This window comes from Bubalus kerabau, chromosome 22, assembly GCF_029407905.1.
Source record: "Bubalus kerabau isolate K-KA32 ecotype Philippines breed swamp buffalo chromosome 22, PCC_UOA_SB_1v2, whole genome shotgun sequence".
Taxonomy (NCBI): domain Eukaryota; kingdom Metazoa; phylum Chordata; class Mammalia; order Artiodactyla; family Bovidae; genus Bubalus; species Bubalus kerabau.
The window spans coordinates 43,946,812-43,968,034 of NC_073645.1; the positions used below are offsets into that span (position 1 = coordinate 43,946,812).

The 21,223-nt window shown below is 38.1% G+C and overlaps 1 protein-coding gene across 14 annotated transcripts in view; it reads right to left on the reverse strand.

The window, feature by feature from the left end:
- Positions 1-21,223, reverse strand: part of ATE1 (arginyltransferase 1) — a 163,872-nt gene that overhangs the window by 32,458 nt on the left and 110,191 nt on the right. For 6 of the 14 annotated variants that reach the window (XM_055559998.1, XM_055560009.1, XM_055560002.1 and 3 more), the window contains 2 exons: positions 8,198-8,318; positions 7,559-7,630 (listed from right to left, as the gene is read on the reverse strand). The exons of 1 other annotated variant lie outside the window; for it this stretch is intronic. In XM_055559998.1, coding sequence (XP_055415973.1) covers positions 7,559-7,630; positions 8,198-8,318 — 193 coding nt within the window. Of the gene's footprint in view, positions 1-7,558; positions 7,631-8,197; positions 8,319-13,402; positions 13,517-21,223 lie in introns of those variants that run through there. 7 more of the 14 variants (XM_055560008.1, XM_055560007.1, XM_055560005.1 and 4 more) reach the window with 2 other exon arrangements.

Here is a 21,223-nt window from a genome sequence, read left to right on the forward strand (position 1 = left end):
TAGCATTGGAAGCACTCCGATTTTTATTCCTGTTTTTTTATTTTGCTAGGAGGTAGGTAACTTTATTCTTTCCCTATGTGTCAAAACTGTCTTTCCCATTTTCAGCAAATTTTATTTTATTATTGGTGAACACTCCACAGAAGCATGAACAAGTCAATTCTGCTCTAAATGAGGTCTATTTCAAATGAATGGCAGCTAGGAAAATACATTTCTTACAGGAACAGGAATTCTACCCCAGTTTCCATGTTTACATTAAAAACATTTTGCCAGCATCACATGAAAGGACATTCATAAAATAAACAGACCTCCTCATACCTTCATGTTACAGCTTGCTTATTTTTCTGCAGAGAGAATGTATATTAAACATCCACAAAACAGAATCTAAACAGTTTAAAAGTACCTTGCAGGCAAATGCAGAGCCTCCTTCTCACACTGAAGTTGGGTATGAGTGATTTCAGAAATTCAGGCTGCCACACTTGCCATTTGGGTCAGTTTCTCCAAGAGCCAACAGGGACTGGATTGAATATCACATGATGCAGGCTCCACAATACAGAGTATTTACCAATAATTCACAAGGCAGGGAGATGTTCAGTCAACTGCAAATGATTTTAGGGCTGATGACATTCTGGGATATCATTGTTTGCCCTTTCTTTACTTATTTAAACTTTAAGCATTCCATTAATTGTCAGAGATTACTAAATTTACTGGCTAAGCAAAGTTTTTAAATTCTCTCCTTTCATTGCTGCTTTCCAACATCAAACAAAGTTTAAAAATTTGTTTTTAAATTTGTTTACAACCAGAATGTATGGAGATTGAGAGTGCTTAAAGCATTTCAATGATTTGGGGTAGTAAAAAGTTTTCACTTTTATTACAATAAAATATCTTTGTTGTTACATGTCTTCTCCAAATTTTCTAAAGTACCTAGATGAGAGGATTAAAAGAACTCTATTATCACCAATGACAATAAACTTATTTTTATATAAAAGCACCTGATATCAACGTCTCCCAACTCTGATATGTGTGTATACTCTCCATGTATAATGTATCTAATGCCTAGAATTAAGATGCCACAAAGCTCCCTAACAGCTAGAAACAAGCCTCCTTGACACTCCTCGGCTTTGTCAGCTATTAGAGGGCACAGACTGAATCCCATTTCCTCTGTTAAGATCCACATTTTTACACATTCTAATGTTTCTGAAACCCAAATGCAGCTTATAATTCATGGAGTCACAGTCTAATTGGCAACATTGTTTCTCAGTGGTATCTAAAATAAAGGACTAAAACTTGACAATGTCTCATACTCAACAGAGTATCACAGTTCATTCAGCATTTGAACAGCAGGTATGGGCTTTATTTTTATTCTTTAACTGACATTTTGGACAATCCCTTCATGATACAAAAAATGTCAGTCTTCACTCAAACAATAAACAAAATAGCATAGCAAGGTGTCACACATTAGAACCAGGCCTCACTAGCATTTACAGACATATTCTGAAGTATCATGATATTTTTAAGCCTTTTAGAATTATACTGAAATAATTTTTATTGTTATAGAGTTATATATTGAAAACTGGGTGACTGTCAAAAGGATTATTTAAAAAATTATTTCTATTACATAAGCAAAAAGAAAGAAATCAGAGAAATACTTCCTTAATAGCTAAATGGAAATCTTAAGTCTGCTTTTCAAACCTTTTCAGATGTATTTCAGTTTCCCTCTGGCCAAGGCGCTAACAATTTTCAGTCACTGACTTAGTGCTCAAACATACATGCCTTATTGAGTAAAGACTGGCTGGTAAAAATTTGTAAAACAGTATTTAAAAAATTTCTCTGTAAGACTGGCTTTTAAAAAACATTCTTAAAAATGAGAACAGTAATGTACAACTGTTGAATTTTACCTTAATGAGTCTTAGCTTCACATTTTAACAGAAAATGCAAATATTAAAACACTATAATACTTTACTCTTATGCATAAATATTGCAGGAAAGACTTGTTTTGCTCCTTAGTGTCCTCATTAAAAGATCATGCAAACTAGGGAAATGTAGCTTCTAATTTTTAAATGAGCAGTCACGTTAGTGCTATACTACATTTGAATAAAGAAAGCATATCTTTGAAAAGGAGTTAAGTGGGAAAATACACTAATAATAGAGTGATATCTTTAAGTGGAAGGGAATAAACTGAAAAAAATTAAGAGACTGTAACTTTCTACATTTTCCATATCAAAACACATTCCGCAGATTCACCAAATATAAGAGCCAAATTTCCAAACATATTTTCTTGGTTTGATGCCTGATTTCTTTATGGGGCTTCCCTGGTGGCTCAGATAATAAAGAATCTGCCGGCAATACAGGAGACCCGGGTTTGATCCCCAGGTCAGGAAGAACCCCTGGGGAAGGGAATGGCTACCCGTTCCAGTATACTTGCCTAGAGAATTCCATGGACAGAGAAGCCTGACGGGCTACAGTCTATGGGGTCACAAAGAATCGGACACAACTGAGTGACTAACACATGGCTACTTACATGGTTCTTTATGACATGTAGTCAGCCACAATAAATTCTATCTCCAGCTGGCTATATCTAACAGCACCGTCTTCACTGGCAACAAAGAATTTATGCTTATTAAGTACCCAACAGGGATTCCCCTTGTGGCTTAGCTGGTAAAGAATCCGCCTGCAATGCAGAAGACCTGGGTTCGATCCCTGGGCTGGGAAGATCCCCTGGAGAAGGGAAAGGCTACTCGCTCCAGTATTCTGGCCTGGAGAATTCCATGGACTGTACGGTCCATAAGGGGTCACAAAGAGTCAGATATGTTTTCACTTTCACTTTTTCAAGTATCCAACAATCAACATTATTCATGTTGCAACTTCAAATGGGTAAGTCAACATCAAATCTGGACTTGAAAAAATTTTTACCCAGAGGAGAATTAAAAGAGTAACAACTTAATTCCAAATCTAAAATGATTTAGAAAGCCACTGTCTCCTTAACTGTAAGTTATCTATCACTGCGGCACATTTTTAGGGACCCCAGGAAGTTTCAGTACACTTGCTTTCTCACAGGCATTGTTTCTCAGTGATTAGGATGACATTATGGCTGAGGTACATCCTCTTTTGAGGGACCATAAGCACAACATTCAGGATGTGATATCAGGCTTGGAGGAACCAAGCAAGCTGGTATGAGACAGAGCTCTTTCTGAACCTGGCTACTTCACACACAAAGACAGTCAGAGTGGGACTTGCTTTTTCCTACGGGGATACATGACAGAAACTGCAGAGGTATAGAAAAAGTGCCAGGGAAAAAGGGGGATGGAGTAAAGACAGAAAAGAGACAAATGAAACAACATAAAATAAAATCTGGAGGCTCAGAGTTTCAGGGGATGGGGATCAAATTAGGAAAAAGCTTCCTGTACTAGTTTAGATTTCTGGCAGCTGCTCGGAAGACTTTAGGTGTCCTAGAAATAACCTGGCTAAATGCATAAAAGCACTAAGTCAGAATTAGGGGCTATTATTTTTTATGGTAAATTTAAATTCGATATCCTAATAATTTACTAGTTACCTTACAGAAAAATTAAGAAATTTCTTGCAAATATTTCAAAACATGTACAGAAAAAGAGAGTGAAAGCTAATCTGTGATAAAATACATGCTTCTGTAACTATATGTGGATAAAAATAAATAGAAATAAAGCTGATTCTAATCAGCACCTCTGAAATACAGAAAGTACATATATAAATATTACACTGTAACATTTGAATTCAAATTATATTTCTGATTAAAAGACATCATTTTTGTAATAAATAATATCCAAGGGGTCAGTGGTGAAGCATTCAATTATGTTCTGAGCATAAAATAAGGTAACAGGGAAACACAGAGTAGAATAGTGCTTGGGAAAAAGCATATGCTCAATAAAGTTTTAATTTTTTTCATAAATCTGGAACCAAAAGGATTTTACTACCAACAAAAATAGTACTGTCAACTGAGGGGGAAAAAAAGCACAACATCAGAGCTGTGAGTTAAGTTTTATTTGGGGCAAAACAAGGAATACAGCCCAAGACACAGTATTTGAAAGAGGTTGCGGGGCAGTCAGGAGTAGGCGTGATTCTAGTGAAGGGGTATGTACACTCAAGCACACATCTCGTAGAGTTTTGCTGCTAGTCACAACGAGAAGATGTCTCTGTTACTGATTTTAGTGCTTTTCTAGATATGAGGATATGCAAAAATTGGGCTCCACTGGGATCATGAAAATATTCTCCTAAAAATATCTAACTATCTGAAGGCCTGTTCTGCTCATTTTTCGCAGAGCACAGAGTGCCTCATTCCTGATCCTGAACTCCTTTCTGGAGTGTTGAAAGTCAGTGGCTACAGAATTTTGTAACTTAATCCTTGTAGAGGCAGTTGGCAAATGCCAATTTTCAGTTGGCAGTACAATACTCTGCAACATTAAGAATCAAATCAAATCACAGCTTATCATGGTTCTCAAACAGACTCCAAACCACCTGGTTTACCCTTTCAGTGATGTTTGTGAAGTATCTGCATTAGATACTGTCTATCACGAAAGCAGTGGCATCTGTTTGGTGAATCATCAACCATATTAGTGGTCAAGCAGTTTTTACTAAAAGTAAGAAGCAACACCAAGTATTAAGAATAGCTACAAAAGTGTGAAGCGTGATATGTTTTTTTAAAAAATACAAATAGCTAAGTACACACACAAAAAAAGATCAGAAGATCATTAAAAAATTAACAATGATTGTTGCTATACTATGGCTCATTTTATTTTCCTTCTTAGTAGTGGTTTTATGCATTTGAACAACTTTTCTACTAGTGTTTCCAATAAACATTTTTAAAAGTAAGTTAATCCAAAAAAGTAACAGGTAACTGTGATGCAAAAATTTTCAAGTCTATACATATCCAACTATTAATTAAAAAAAAATTTACCACGTTTACTTAAAAATCATTTGAGGAACTCTGGAAATCCCTTGTTTAGAGGAGACAGAGATGTATTTATGAACAAAAGAACGTCTTTAAAATTTTCCAAGTTACTTTACTTTGCCAGCCCCTCCCCCCATGGTACTGTAAAGCAGTGAATACAATAGGTTTTTATCAATGTGCAGGCTTCTTAGCTGAGCAAATAACCATAGAACCCAAATCCCCAAAACGTGCGGGGTTGGAGGAGGGTGGGTTGAGGGCAGGGAAGAACAGAATTTCCAGACATTCTCAGCAATTCAGAGTTGGGGAAATGCAATTTTTCTTGCAAGTAGACACTGATGCACTTGTAGCCAAAGACTGTCTCACAGACACCCATGGTGATCAGCTGTGCCTTTTGCAGAGAACTTTACTGAAACAGCTCAAAGGAGGAACAAGATTTTAGTGAAAAAAGCACCATGCCGACTAACAATATTGCCCATGTTAAGCTCTGTATTTTCTGAGTCAAGGTTTGGGTCATGTAAAAGTAAAGCTGGCCCCAGAGAAGAGAGCAGTTTTTCATAGGTTGCCATTTAAATCTCAAATGACCATGTTTCACAGCATGCTCAATACATTCCAGCATGTAACTGCATTTTAATTTCCTAAAACCACAGGTTATAAGTCTGATTTCAAATAGTGTCTGGACTGTGATATTCAATACTGATACAATTATACGGTGTTCTTCAGAAAGTCCCAAAGATTCGGCATATGGAAAAGCATCTTCATTTTCTTTGAAGTACTATTATCAAAGAAAATTAACTCTTCTACCTTTTGTGAATGAATCCTAAAGAGTGAATATTAAGAGCTGAAGTTACTACCATAGAAATGGAACTTAGATTACAGGAAAGGAACATGCTGTATATTCCTCACTCACCAGGTATAGTACACATCACGTGACAAACCCACATATATGAGACTTTAAATTCTCTTTGCCATGAAATGCTCATCAGTGCTTACTTTGGAAAATGAAATCAAAATATACTGACATGAATGAATCATTATATTTGATTGTCCATTCGGTACACAGAAATCATCCAGTCACCTTTTCAATTTTATAAAACAGGGAGAGCCTGTTGACTGCTTTAACCCCCCAAGTATGTGTAAGAGAAACAGTCTTTAGAATAGAGCAAGAGAGAAAAAGGGAAGGTGAAGTTGTGTCATGAGTTTGGGAGTCAGAAGCAATTTAAGATGGTATTATTCAGTTGGAAGGAATTTATAAAGACAAATTTTTGCATGTAAACATGAAACAACGCACTACGATGGTCAGCAATTTTCACCACAGGGACTGGCTCTGACTTGCCCTTGAGAAAAGATAAAGGGAAAAATTTTTTATAAGGGGATAGAGTGGTTAAGCACAGTTGATTTTGAACAACATGGGTTTGAACTTCTTGAGTCCACGTATACTCAGATTTTTTTCAATACTGAAGTACAACACAATTCAAGGTTGGTTAAATCCAAGAATGCAGATAGAAAGGACCAAGTCTAAGTTACATGCAGATTTTCAACTGGGTGGAGGGCTGGTGCCTGCCCCTGGGTTGTTCAAGGGTCAACTGTATATGCTTTCCTCTAAAATACTATTGGCTTTTATTTTGAGCCTGATTCCAAAACTAATAGACAAATTCAATACATTTGTTTTTAAGCAACAAATCTATTTCATCAATGAGGTAGAACTTAGAATGAAATTCTGATCAGTAATTTAAGCTGAAGGAACTACAAAGCTTTGGTTGCTTCATGAAACTAAACATCTAGAAAACCTGGAGCTAAGCGTATGGTGCCTAGCAAATGGGTCCCTCTAGCTGTTCTTCATTGGATTCTAAGGTATCATCATGTGTAAGAAGTGCCCACTCTTAAATTCATAACAGCTTTCTCCAGGAGTTAACAAAATATATGGGTACATAAATCAATTTTTTAAATGAAATTTTTTTAATGAAACCTAATATGTGAATAAAAAAAAAAAAGACTGCATTTTTCTCCTTGTCCTCTGTCTTCATATTAAATTCTTCCAATTACTTTCTTCTTTTCCCCTGACCTCTCCATTTCTCTTTCCTTCTTTTTCCCTAAACTTAGACTAGACTACAGGTGGCTAGTGGGAACATGTTTGTATTTTTAAGAAGTAAGCATAGGGCATCTCCTCTGGTGGGCTATGTTGAGAGAAAGGTCAACGAAGAGCACACTGAAATATCTGGGAACTTCAGCCTGGGGGAAGACACAGACAGCAACTGAATGGATCCACCACAGAGCAAGAGAGCATCACGACCACAGGGAACACACAGAGAGGGTGCGGAGGGCTGTGGGGAGGGAACTGCTGTAAACGGGAGGTGGTACTCAGATGACGGGGAAGTGAACAGACCTTCATGTCTTTTCTGAGACAGGCTTCAGGGCAAAAAAAGGCAAATGCAGGAGAAGCTGGTGGCATACACAGGATGAGGCATGTTAATTGGCCTAACAATCACCAACACAATAAGAGGGGGGCTTTGTTCTCAATGTGATTGTTTTAATCCTTATTACAGTCCAATATGAAAGATCTTATTATCATCTTGACTGTGAAGGCCAGGAATCTGGGGCCAGAGAGATGATGAAATTGCTGAAGAATATCCAGTTTACCAGCTGATGATGGAGTTAGGTGAGAAAGCAGGACGTCTGGCTCCCGGGCTGTACTCTCAGTGACTTTACCTGCTACCAGTGCGCAGTATCCAAAGGAGAATATTAAGAGAGAAAATATGGCTGGGGTTATTCTGGGCAGGAGAAGACGCACCAGAGATGACAAGAAGTCAAGAAAGTGTCATCACAAAACCCACCGGAGCCACCTGGCCCCTGTGAAACCATTCCACAACTATATTCAGTCCAACTGGTCAATACTTCTATCTTCTTGACACTGGCTAAATAATACAGTGAACAATTCATACACACTGTGATAGCGGTCAAAGTAATGGATAATGGTGTCAGCCCTCAAAGCATGTGAAAACCAGCCAAAATGGAAGAAGCTGGGTCAGTAAGTAGCACAAGCACAGGAGGCTTCTGCATTTCTTTGCAAAACCATGACTGTGAATGTTTGACTGCTTTGTGTACGTATGTACATGTAGCGTCTCTTATTCTAGAAACACAGACGTCTGTGCACAGGCATCACACGCTCTCTGTAATGTTTATATCAAAAGTTATTGGACCCCGTCAAGGGCCACAGTCACACATGAGGACTCTGAAACAGAGCCAATGATTTCTGGCTGAGCTCCATTTCAAACATACCTGCTTCCGGGTCCTGGTTGAAACGGCAGTACTTGGATTTCTCAAGTAAAGGCAGGCATTGCTCAATGGGAACCCAAACATACGTCTCAGGACACAGCAAATCTGATGGTCTGTACTGACCCTAAAGAGAAGTGAAGAAAAAAGGCACTGACATCACTAACACAGTGACTTCCTAGTTGCAAGGCTCCAGAATTCCAGGGAAAGTATTGCTCACAAGTTTAAATGAAGTCAACCAGGGACAGCTTTACTGTAAACACTAAACAACCCTATTAGTAATTGTTTTCCTAGCTCAAGAATGCGCATTTGAAGGCTCTTAAACTCATGTATCACCCTTTGGGATGCCTGTGTTGACTCAGAAGATCTGCATTTCTACTTTCTTTTGGGATAAAAACATATTCCTGCTGATCTGACTGCTAAGAATACCACTTTCAAATTCAAGTGGACACAAGTGCTAGCTGATAAATGAAATTTTGTATTTGAGAGCATTCGGATTTATACATGAAATAAATTTATTTTCCAAAGTGGAATTTCACTACCCTTAGTCAAAATTCTTAAATTCATAAGCTCAGCTGATAATATTGATTCCATTCTAATGCACTTAAAAAAGTACTGTCTGGTCAACATGCTTCCATGAGCAATCTAGACTCATAAATAGACTATATAACAGATACTAAAGAAAAAAAAATCATTCCTCTAAGGGTAGTTTGGTAGCCAATTAATAGAGGATAGTACAAATTATGTGAAATCATTCAGTTAAAATTTTCAGAAATATTAAAGTTAATTAAAATTCCAAACATCTCTTCTCTAAATTTTAACATTCAAAATTCATCATAGAGGTTAAATCCAAACATTGGTTTTCCATTTTTTTTTAACTACAGCCCATAGTAAGAAATATATTTTACATTATAACCTAGTAAACCTATATGAAAATATAAAACTATTAATAGGAACAAATCTTTTACTATATAATGCTTACCCATGTTATGTAATCCTCTATTTTCTATTCTATTTCATTTTTTAAAAACATTATGCTCTTGGACCATTTAACCACCAAAACTGCTTTCATAAATAGCAAATGGGTCACAAAATCAGAGTCTGAAAAACATGACCTAGTGCAAACTTCACGACAAAGACTACTGCTGTTTAAGGGCGTAGCACTGTTACACAGCTTGAGTCAGAAAGGTGCTCTATAACTTAGATTTGGAATGAACACCACGCCCTCCCAGCATTCAAAACATTCAGCAGTCTGTAAGATAATGGAGAAATTATACATAAAATGTACACAAACAGATTAATTACTGCTTTTGAGATGTTGGAAGAGAATTCAAGGAGGATATGGAGTTTTAATGGGGACTTAGATTGACTGGCTAAGTCTGGGACAGGCTGAAAAGGAATGAGAACAATCTAGATGAAGATTACAGCTAAACAAATATAACGCTGGGAAACAGAAACAGCAGAGCGCTGCAGAAATAGAAAGGTAGGTCGTGGATCAGCTTCAGAAATCATGTTCTAGACTTTATTCTAGATGAAATGGGAATGCTTGCTGACTAGGACAGAAGGCAGACACTATGAAGACCAGACTCAGGTCTCTGATTCTGATCTTCCTGCAGTGTTCACGGCACTGCTGATGCCTTACTGCCTCAGAGCAGTAACGGTCACCCAGACAGGGCAGGTCCAGGTGGACACACTCACCTGATACTAAAATTCATAACATGGGATTATTTAGAAATGAATTAATGATATACTTAGGAAGTAGAGTAAAGCCAGTTATTCAATTGATACCTACCTTATCAAAAGTAATGTCATTCTCTCCACCAATTCACAAACACTTTTATTGCGGAGGGACAGTATGATGCAGTGCTGTCTCCATGAACAAATGTGAACACCAGACAGCAGTCTACAGCAGTGCTTCTAGAGCTGCCCCCCCGCCCTTTTTGGTTATAGACTATTTCAAGAACCTACTGGCGGTAGGGGAGAGCCGAACATAAAGGTAAAGACATTTTTTAAAAAGGATTAACTTTTCTTGACTTTGGAGTATACAAAGATTCCTTAGAACACAAAAAGCAGTAAGTATAAAAGAAAAAACGGATGAACTGGATTGCATCAAAATTATACCATCTTCAAAAACTTATTAATAAATAGGCAAGCCAAAGATTGGGGAAAATATTAATAAAACTTGTATTAGATAACATATTTGTATCCAAAACATATATAGAATTTAACAAGTCATTAATAGGAACAAGCCAAGTTTTTTAAAAAGCAAGAAGACTTAACCATTTTGCCAAAGATACATGAATGTCTAAGAAACCTAACATCAGTTACCAGAAATGCAACTCAAAACTACAATAAGATACCACTGAATTCCCACTGCAATGGCTCACCACAATTCCCACTACAATATTTAGAAGACCAAGTTCTGGCAAGGTTCTGGATCATCTAGAACTTTAATACTGTTGGTTCAAAGTGGCATAACCATTTGGGATAAAATAAATATTCTTGTAAACACACTATCTCTGCATATGTCCAGGATAAATTCCTTGAACTGGAATTGCTGGGTATACGGGTTTTAAGTTTTACAGCACAAAACGATTTCCCACAGAAGCTGTGTGGATTTATACTGCCATCAGCAATGGTATGCATGCAAGTGCTAATTTCCCCATATCCTTATCAACAGTGTACTGTTGAAACTTTCCATATCTGCCAATATGAGAAGTGGCATTTCACTATGGTTTTAATTTGCATTATGAATCATTCCACACCTTTAAAGGAATTGGTATTTCCTTCTCTATAAAGCTGGCTCATTTTGTTGTTAGATTTACAGACCTAGTAATCAAAAAACTCTTTATGTATTAAGGAAATTAACCCTTAATTTGTTAACTATGTTGTATTTTCCATGTTTGTCTTTTGACTGTGTGTGCTATGCTCTTCTGTCATGTAGAAATCTAGTAAATGGTCAAATGTTATCATTTTCTTTTAAATGGCATCTGGGTTTTGTAATATAAATAAAAAGGCCTCTATCACTCCAAGACTATAAAAACATTTTCATGGTTTTTCTCTAGTACTTGTATGGTTTCACACTTTTACATTTACATTTACATTTATGCTCCACCTGGAATTTATTCTGGTGTAAGGTAGAAGACGATTCAACCGAATTTCTTTCAGATGTTTACCAAGTGGCCTCAAGAGCATTTTTTAAACAATTATCATTTTCCCTGATGATTTAGAATTTAAAATGTCTTTGATAACTTACTAAATTTCCAATTATATTTAAATCTCTTGCTGGACTTTCTACTTACTCTGTTATACTTCTGTCTGTGTACTCATATACCAGTGCCATATAGTTTTAAATATTAAAGTTCTATATTTTAATATAATATCTGGTAGAGATAATCCCCTCTTATTGTTCTTCATTTGCACAATTTCCTAGTTCTTCTTGCTTAATTATTTTTCCAGGCAATAGTACTGGAGTGGATTGCCATTTCCTTCTCCAGGGGATCTTCCCGACCCAGGGATCGAACCCAGGTCTCCCGCATTGTAGACAGACGCTTTACCGTCTAAGCCACCAGGGAAGTCCCACTCATATACCAGTGCCATATAGTTTTAAATATTAAAGTTCTATATTATATTTTAATATAATATCTGGTAGAGATAATCCCCTCTTATTGTTCATTTGCACAATTTCCTAGTTCTTCTTACTTAATTATTCTAGGATTGTTTAGTACAAAAGACCACCAATATGAACAAGGAAACAGTAATAAAAATGGATGGTATATCTTGCCTATTGTGGTCGCACAATATAAAAGAGAATCCCAAGAGAATTCCTAGTAAGAGGAAATATATCATTCTAAGTTAAAAAAGAAACAAGAAAAAAAGAAACCCAAAATATACAAATGACACCATTTTCTAATTTAAGGCAGAACTAAATGCTGACTAAGATGCACAGATCAAATTCTGGGGGGAAATCAGCCATCAACTGTGAGTCTTTAAGACAAAAACAGACATATTCCATGCAGATATGCTGATTCAATAGCAGCCACCTGAACCCAGTGCCTGGATTTAACAATGATGCTGACAATAAAAAATATTCAGTCAATGAACACTTAATGACTCCTGACTTTGTGATAGGCACCAGATGCTGGGAACAAAAAGATGAACAAATTGGCACATCTCTAGATAATTCACAGTCTACTGGGAGTTACTGACCTGGAGAAAATAAAGCACACATAAGAATGTATTAAGTGTGATCAGGCACAACTGTCCAAAGTTCCTACATTTTTACAATGTTCTTCTAAGGCAACACTTGCTTATAATAGATATTTTATTTTTAACTCTTTAAATACTCAGGTTATCTCACTGAAAAACCATAAATGTATACATTGTAACTTCTGATTATTTAAAATCAAAATTTTAGATTAGGTACAAACATTTTTCTCCTAAGTACAGGCTTATTTCAGTGTTTCAAATATTGTCTCAAGCCATCAAAGAATGCCAAGAATTTCATGAAATAAACCACTTTGAAATGCTATGCTTTCTAAACTTAGCCAGTAGAGAGTTACGTGACCCAACTGCTTGCAGTTCAATCTAAAGTTGCCATCACACAAATGGAAAATGCAGAGGCTTGCAAGCTGCCCTGACTTTCCAGCTAGTGTAAGAAAATGAGAAAGGTCTGTATTAAGAATGCAATTACTTAAGGATTTGGACATACTTCCCCATGGTCAGAAGGAAAAATACTTAATCAACCTCTAAGTACATTCATTCATATTGGAACAATGAGGCAAAAGCAGATTAACCTTCTCCTAGGGTGCTGACTTTCTGTAAATAAGAAATCTGAGTTACCACGGATTTTCTAAAGTACTCAAAATTTTGAAAATGTAATTGGTCTGACAGGCTTATCTTACAATTTTTTAGAACACCCTTTTCAGTTTGATCTACATGTTAGAAGATGAACTCAAGATTTCTCCCTACTCCTACTCCTCCCCCAACCCTCCCCGCCCCGCCTCGCCACAAAATAACCCCAGTCAACAAGGACAGCACCACATGAAACCTTACCAAGCAACGGTCCCTAAGAGCAAAGGTTACAGGAGAGGATGATGCAGTTCAAGACAAGAAGCCTGGAAAAGGCAAAAGCTGTCTGCTAAAAAGCCTCAGCACAGACGAGGAAATGCATGGTTTTCTTTATTAAACACTTCTGGTGAGGGGTAATTACCCAATCCAAAGTCCTCAAAGAGAAATAAGTTCAGCAAAGTGTGATTTGTAACTTCTGGAGCTGTTCACAAACTGGCACTGTTTCAGCACTAGGAAGCAGACAAACAAGGTGCCCTGCAATGTGAGCGCAAGTGGGGATGCAATGATTTTATTTTCTTTAAAGAAAATTACATAGACTATTTGTGAAAACACAAATTATACTACACCTCCCCCCTGGGAAAAAGAAAAAAGTAAAATACAGTCATAAAATTTCAATCAACTTTACTAGGTGGCACAGATTAAAATTTGAGGAAATGCCAAAGTTAAATCTAAAACACAAGGGGGAAAAACATTTCTTGATCCATTTCTATTAAAAATAATTGCTTCTTCTAGAAGAGGACAGCACACAATTTTGGGTTTTGGTTAATGGAATGAATGGACATTCTTTTTTACTTCCATGCTCTAGACTATAATTTGAAGAACATTTTATCATGCTGATCTAATTTTCTACACTATTAAACAATCACAAAATAAATTATATGTCAAATATCTTAGTTTAGAAAAATATAGTAGTCAGAATTTTGGCCTAAAAATTACATTCACTTGATAGCCAGAGGTTAAAAACATCTATCATATCTTACTGAACAATAGTGAACACAGGTAGCTAAAGAGCATATAAAAGGTGTATTTAGAAAACTTTGATTTCGCAATCATTAACAATTTCAGCAAAGATGTTTTAAAACATTAAAATACTTTAACTTCTAATGAAAACACAGTCAATAACACGAGATTTTTCCCTCAGTTAAGGTATAGTTAGAAATCTGAATTTTCAAAGGCAACAGTTACATTAATTAGTTAAAAGAGAAGCAAAAAAACAAACACAAAAACATGGTTCCAGTAAGCCCTGACAATTTTTTGCAGCATTTTTACTGATATGTAATTCACAATCCATAAAAATCTACCCTTTTAAAGTGAGTTCTTAAGAGTATCCATAAGATTGTGCTATGCGCTTAGTCGCTCAGTCGTGTCTGACTCTTTGCAACCCCATGGACTGTAGCCCGCCAGGCTCCTCTGTTCATAGGGATTCTCCAGGCAAGAATACTGAAGTGGGTTGCCATGCCCTCCTCCAGGGGATCGTCCCAACCCAGGGATCGAACCCATGTCTCCCACATTGCAAGTGGATTCTTTACCATCTGAGCCACCAGGGAAGCCCCACCACTATCTAATTCCATAATATTTTCATCATCCCAAAAAGAAACCCTGTACCCTTTGGCAGTTGCTCCCTACTTCCTCTCCCCAAAAGTCCCAGCAACCACAAAATCTACTGACAATATTTTATTATTTTATTTTTAAAGTTTTTATTTTATACTGGAATATGGCCGATGAGGATGAAGAGCCTTTTAATGAGGGTGAAGGAGGAGAATGAAAGAGCTGGCTTAAGATTAAATATTAAAAAAGCTAAGATCATGGCATCCGACCCCATTACTGCATGGCAAATAGAGGGGAAAAGGTGGAAGTGGTGACAGTTTTCCCCTTCTTGGGCTCCAAAACCACTGTGGACGGCGACTGCAGCCACAAAATCAGGAGACGACTGACTGCTTCTTGGCAGGAAAGCAATGACAAACCTAGACAGTGTGTTGACAAGCAGAGACATTACTCGGCCAACAAAGGTCCATATAGTCAAGGCTATGGTCTTCCCAGCGGTCATGTATGGCTGTGAAAGCTGGACTAAGGAGGCAGAACGCCAAAGAATTGATGCCTTTGAACTGTGGTGCTGGAGAAGATTCCTGAAAGTCCTTTGGACAGAAAGGAGATCCAACCAGTCCATCCTAAAGGAAATCAGTCGTGAATATTCATTGGAAGGACTGATCCTGAAGCTGAAACTCCAATACTTTGGCCACCTGATGCAAAGAATTGACTCATTTGAAAAGACCCTGATGCTGGGCAAGATTGAAGGCAGGAGGAGAAGGGGACAAAGGATGAGATGGTTGCATGGCATCACAGACTCAATGGACACAAGTTTGAGTAAACTCCGGGAGTTGGTGATGGACAGGGAAGCCTGGAGTGCTGCAGTCCATGGAGTCACAGAGAGTTGGACACAACTGAGTGACTGAAGTGAACTGAACTGGAAAAGTCCCTGAAGCTAAGATAGATCGAATGCAGAAGGAGAAAAGGGCATCAGAGGATAAGATAGCTGGACGGCATCACCAATGCAATGAACATGAACTTGGGCAAACTCTGGGAGATGGTGAAGGACACAGAGGCCTGGAGTGCTGCAGTCCATGGGGTTGCAAAGAGTTGGACACAACTAGGTGACTGAACCACATGGCCGATGAACAACGTTGTGACGGTTTCAGGTGGACCGCAAAGGGACTCAGCTATACATATCCATGTATCCATTCTCCCCCAAGCTCCCCTCCCATAAAGGCTGCCATGTAACATTAAGCAGAGTTCCCTGCGCTGTACAGAAGGTCCTGGCTGGCTATCCATTTTAAATATAGCAGTTTAAAACAGAGTATTTGTTTGCATTCCCATCCTCCCTACTGGAGGCAGAATATAGACTAAACCCAGGACACAGCCGAGGCAGCCCTTCGTGACACGGCCCTCATTACCTTCCTGGCCTGTCTTCTACCTCCTCCTCCATTGCTCTGCCCTGGCCACACGGGGTTCCCTGCTGGTCCTGGAATACTTCAGGCTTGCTCCCACCTCAGGGTGTCTCACTGACTGTCCTCTCTTCTGGTCCTACAGGTATTCCTGTGGCTAATTCCGTCACCCACTTTAAGGTTTTGCTCAACTGTCATCTTCTCAGTGAAGCTCAAGTATCCCCTTCTCCTGTTTTTCTTCCCTAGGACTTACAACATTCTTGTTCACTTTCTTCACTGTATCTACAGGAAACTCCTGGCTAGAATGACGCATCAGGGGTTTCAGTCCAATTTGTTCACAGACGCATCCCCAAACCTGCTGCAAGTGATGGCAGGATGACCTGCTGCAAGTGATGGCAGGATGAACTATGAGCCTAGTATGTACTGCCTGGCCCTTCCCTCTCCCTTTCTCTAAACACAGCAAGTGTTTTTTTTTTAACACGCTTTTGTACCTTTAATGTGGCACACACAAATCAATCAGTATTTGCTGAATTTGCATTTACGATGCACCTCCACCACACTGTCACTGTTTATGACTAGTTCTCAACCTTTGGGAAAATACTAAAAGTGTAAAAACATAAAATAGAAAAAAGTATGAGAACGTTACCATGACAGGGTATGTAAGAACTGCATGCATGCTAAGTCACTTCAGTTGTGTCTGACTCTTTGCAATCTCATGGACTGTAGCCCGCCAGGCTCCTCTGTCCATGGGGATTCTCCAGGCAAGAATACTGGAGTGGGTTGCCATGCCCTCCTCCAGGGGATCTTCCTGATCCAGGGATCTAACTTGTGTCTCTTATGTCTCCTGCACTGGCAGGCAGGTTCTTTATCACTAGCGCCGCCTGGGAAGCCCTTGCCTAACTCAAGAAGGTTAGAAACTACTAGTTTAAGTCAATTTGGTTTTTTTTCCCCTCTCAAAATATTTTTACTTATTTCACTGGCATACACTCTCCTTTAAAGAAACGTACAGCTTTTCATATTAAGCTTCATATTAAGAAAAGGAGGGGGAAGCATGACTTGCTTGGGGAGAGGCCTCTTCCTCTGCTCAGAGCTGAGCTGCGTCACTTTCGTTGGTAAGGACAATAACAGTAATAACGAGTCCTTCCTGTGTTTGTTAGGAACACAGCCCTCATCATGGTACTGCATACCAAGAGTTAAATCTTATAATGACTTAAAAAGTAATGGACATAATTTCTATCACACAAGGAAAACCTAAGATCATTAAATGGGTGTGATGAACTCAGAGCCAGACCCTTGATTCTCATTCTCTTCCTATACCTAATTTAAAAATACTCAACACACCTTTAAAGTATTTTAAAAATAACTTCAAAAAAATCTTAAAAATCCCAGGAGTCCAATACACACGGGGACTCTGCGCAGTATGGAGGATGGTGAGATGAAATGAGCCCAGTGAGGCACCACCGTCTGCTGGGGAAAAGGAGGCAGCTGTGCTCCAATGCCTTTCACGAGTGGTGAACGTAGGGTGGAGGGCACGAAGACGCTATGGAAGCACCAAGACGCAGCCAGGGAAGCCCAGCACAGGCCACACCTCTGAGAAGAGCACCAAGGACTACAAGCAACACGTGCTTGGAGCACAAAGGTAAAACCAGCAGCTTTCTCTCGAGACTCCTCCGAAGGGGTCTCCTCTGCAGAGTCTTAAGATCTGAGTAGCACCATGTTTGGAAAGAAAAATCAAGACACCACAGCCAAGTGTGGGCAGACCTAAGACCTACACAGACCATGTCTGCCCTCAAGTTCCCAAACACATGTCTGTTGAAACTTCACCAAATGGAAAATGAAATTAGAAAGAACTATTTCAGCTCTACAGACAGTATGCAGTCCTGTGTCTATGGGTTGGGAAGCTTCAAAAATAAATGCACATTTTGCTTTACATTCAAAATGTTAACATCAGGTTAGTCATAAAGAATAACTCCATCTTCTCTCTGAACAAATGCCAATTTCCATAAATTCACATTTATTACCAGTAGGCATCTTTCTTTTTAATACAGAATGTGTTCAAAGCAACTTTCAAGTTCATGAATGGATCTTACTGTAACCTGGTATTATCCTGAGAAATATTATGAAACACATGGTTTTCAAGTTACATTCTGGTTTCTTTTATCTCATCCTATCTAGATTCGTATAGAAAAACTTCTTACAACTGAATGCACAACTGATCAAAAATAAAAGAAAAACATTATTTACATTATAAGTGGAAAATTCCCTGTAACAATCCTGAAAAAAAGCAATGAAATTACTAAATACGCCTTTTAAACAAAATTCACAATGTTAGTAGGTCCACTTCTTGATTACAATGAATCCAGAAGTACATGATTTTAATTTCTAAAGGGCTTTAATCTCTTTCAAAAATCTTTTTTTTTAGAGGGGTATTTTAAAAGGATATATGTGAACCCCAATGCATTCAGGACTACATATGACATATAAAAATTTTCTTTGAATATTACATGTGTCTTTGTATGAGTTTAAAAAACATGAAAATGAGAAGTTATTTATTTCATTAAAGTTAAAGGATTTGAGACTGTTATTTTTCATAGAAAAAAATCAGAATAGTAAAGAAATGCTTTCATATGACATTCACCCAAGTTAGCATTCTTGCCTTTTAACTGGGAACATCTGGGGATGGGCCTGGCCGATTGCAATAAAACTGAAGTTACCAATTCACACCCTGCCATTTTGAGGGTATTTTGTTTTTACAGTTTTCAAATTAAAACCAAACCAACCTTCCTTTGAACTCTGGTCCTGAAGCAAAGATCTTTATGAGATTTCACTCTCAAGAATACTTATAAATATTTTGAAAAATAGGGAGGATTTTGAGTACTTGAGGATAAACCAGCAGAGTTTGTTTTAAAAGTTCAAGTTAAATTAAAATGTAAGAACACTAGAAAGACAATATTATTTAAATACACACATACACATTCGCCCACAGTGACCACCAGTAGCACTGGGAAAAAAACAGAGTTTAACTAGACATTTAAGTCTTTTATCAGGTAACGTTGTTATCAGTATCCCATTTTCCTACAATAAACCTATTGATTTTACTAAAACCAATTGCTTAAAGAGAGGCTCTAATACTACATAAACAAAAATAGTTCAAAATAATCCATCAGAGTGGGCTGTGCCTCCAAAGAAAGCGGGTAAGAACAGGGCTTATTAAATCCAGTCTTTTCCCTGAAAGACAACACCAATGGAATCCCATCCACAAAGTACTACAGCAGACCCCTTGCTCCCTGATTTCATTACATAAACAGAGATTGACTTTATCAGTCCCCAAGAGAGTGCTTGAGAGGTAACTCGAGCTGCTCTGTTTTCAGAAACTGTGTTTGGATTGTGCCACGCTCAGTTGGCGAGGTGAACTGAGCCCAGTGAAGACAAAGGGCCTAAACATCTGAATCCATTTGTGTTCCCCAAATTCTGAAAGCCAACAGATGTACTCCATGTGCTGCTGGGCTAAGCTTTGAAAATTTAAAAATACATATTTTTTCCACTGACAAACAGAAAGTGATGGTATTCTGTGTTTCTTTAATTAAAATCCAAGGGTTCGCAAAGGCTCCAAGACTTACTTTAAATCTTCCTTAAGACTGGGCTATTTATTTTACTATTAGCAAATAATAGGGCATAAAGAGTCTAATTCAGTTTTAATCACAATCTTTGCTTTTATTTTGGAAACCCTGGGTTAATCTTTTTTCTTCTAGAAAATACAAAGAAAGCTTCTGAAGAAAAGATTCAGGGAGTCAACTTACAGCACAAATTTAATTTCAACCCGAAGGGTCATAAGTTGAAAAGCATGAAGGGAAAAAAAAAAAAGAAGAAATATAATGAAAGATGAAGACAAAGACAATAATGTAAGGAAAAAAGAAAAACTAAAATCCAAAACTTCTTTAATATGTTATAAAATGAAATGTTCATATAAATGTTCATATATGTATATGTACGTGTAAACTAAATTTGGCCTTCACCATATTGGTCAGAACAATCAGTTCAGGGGTTTGCCTTTTTAGGCTGCTGCTTGCAAAACAGCCCTTGGAATCACTGGTTCTGCACCATCAAAGGTAAAGTAATCCTCACCTGCATGACAGTGAGAAAGGTTGATTTCAAGCTCTGCCTCCTGAAACTGTCCTCCTAATGACACCAGGGAGAAATGATTGTGTACATTCTCTATTTTTAAAACCCTTTACTGGCTCTCCAAATCTACAGGGAAGTAGGATGATCCTTTTAAAGCAAGTAAACAAACAAAAAATTCATAGACCTTTATAAGATAACATAATTTTAGTTTCACTTGATGAGAAATTATACAAAATAAAAATCCATTACAAATTCATTCACTTTTAAATGAGTTTGGATTTTACTAATCACAACAGAACCTACATACGTTTGTAGAAAATTAGCACCACACTCACATGTTTATCAATCTGTACCCACACTGTGCATATGGATTCACAGACTTCTTGTGAACGCTCCCTGGTTTACAGACATCAGGGATCTTGCGTGTACAGTAAGTACAAAGCCTGCTGTCAGCCTACTCTCTTGCCCCGCATACTCGTACCGGGGGACTCGCATCTAGGCACAGGCTGTTTTGCCTGGTGTGACTTCCCATCTGGTCTACATGCCTAGTGCACGTTTGAGGCCAAACCTAAATGCTGCCTACTCCTTCCTTACCAAGCTTTCCTTGGCCTCTGCTTGACCTCACCACCAACTGAGCTCTCATTCCTACAGTCAGCAGGTAATTATGAAATGCCATCCACACCAGGCTGCATGTTTAGGTCGTGGGCATGCCACAGCACACAGTAACATTGCCAGTTCAACAGTAACATTTTAGTTCTCAGGGACCATTGAGTCTACAAGGGGAGAGGACTTCAAGGAAATCATCATAGGGAAACATCATTAAAGAGTATGGCAAATACTGTGAAGAAAAAGCAACCTGAAATAGCACAAGAGGAAATCTTATTTAGATTAGGAGGGTCAGGGTTGGGGTCTTTTGGATTTCTAGAGAAATCCACCCTACAACTCCATACGATCTCCTTGAGCTGTCTGCTCACATGCTGTGCTTCTCACACTTTGGACCACCACTCCTCTACCTCTCACCATCTCAACATGGGAGTTGCCCAACAGCTGGAAGTACATCATTTCTTTGCATGCCTTGTGCCTTGGCAGAATTCCCTCAATGGACTGAGTTCTCAAA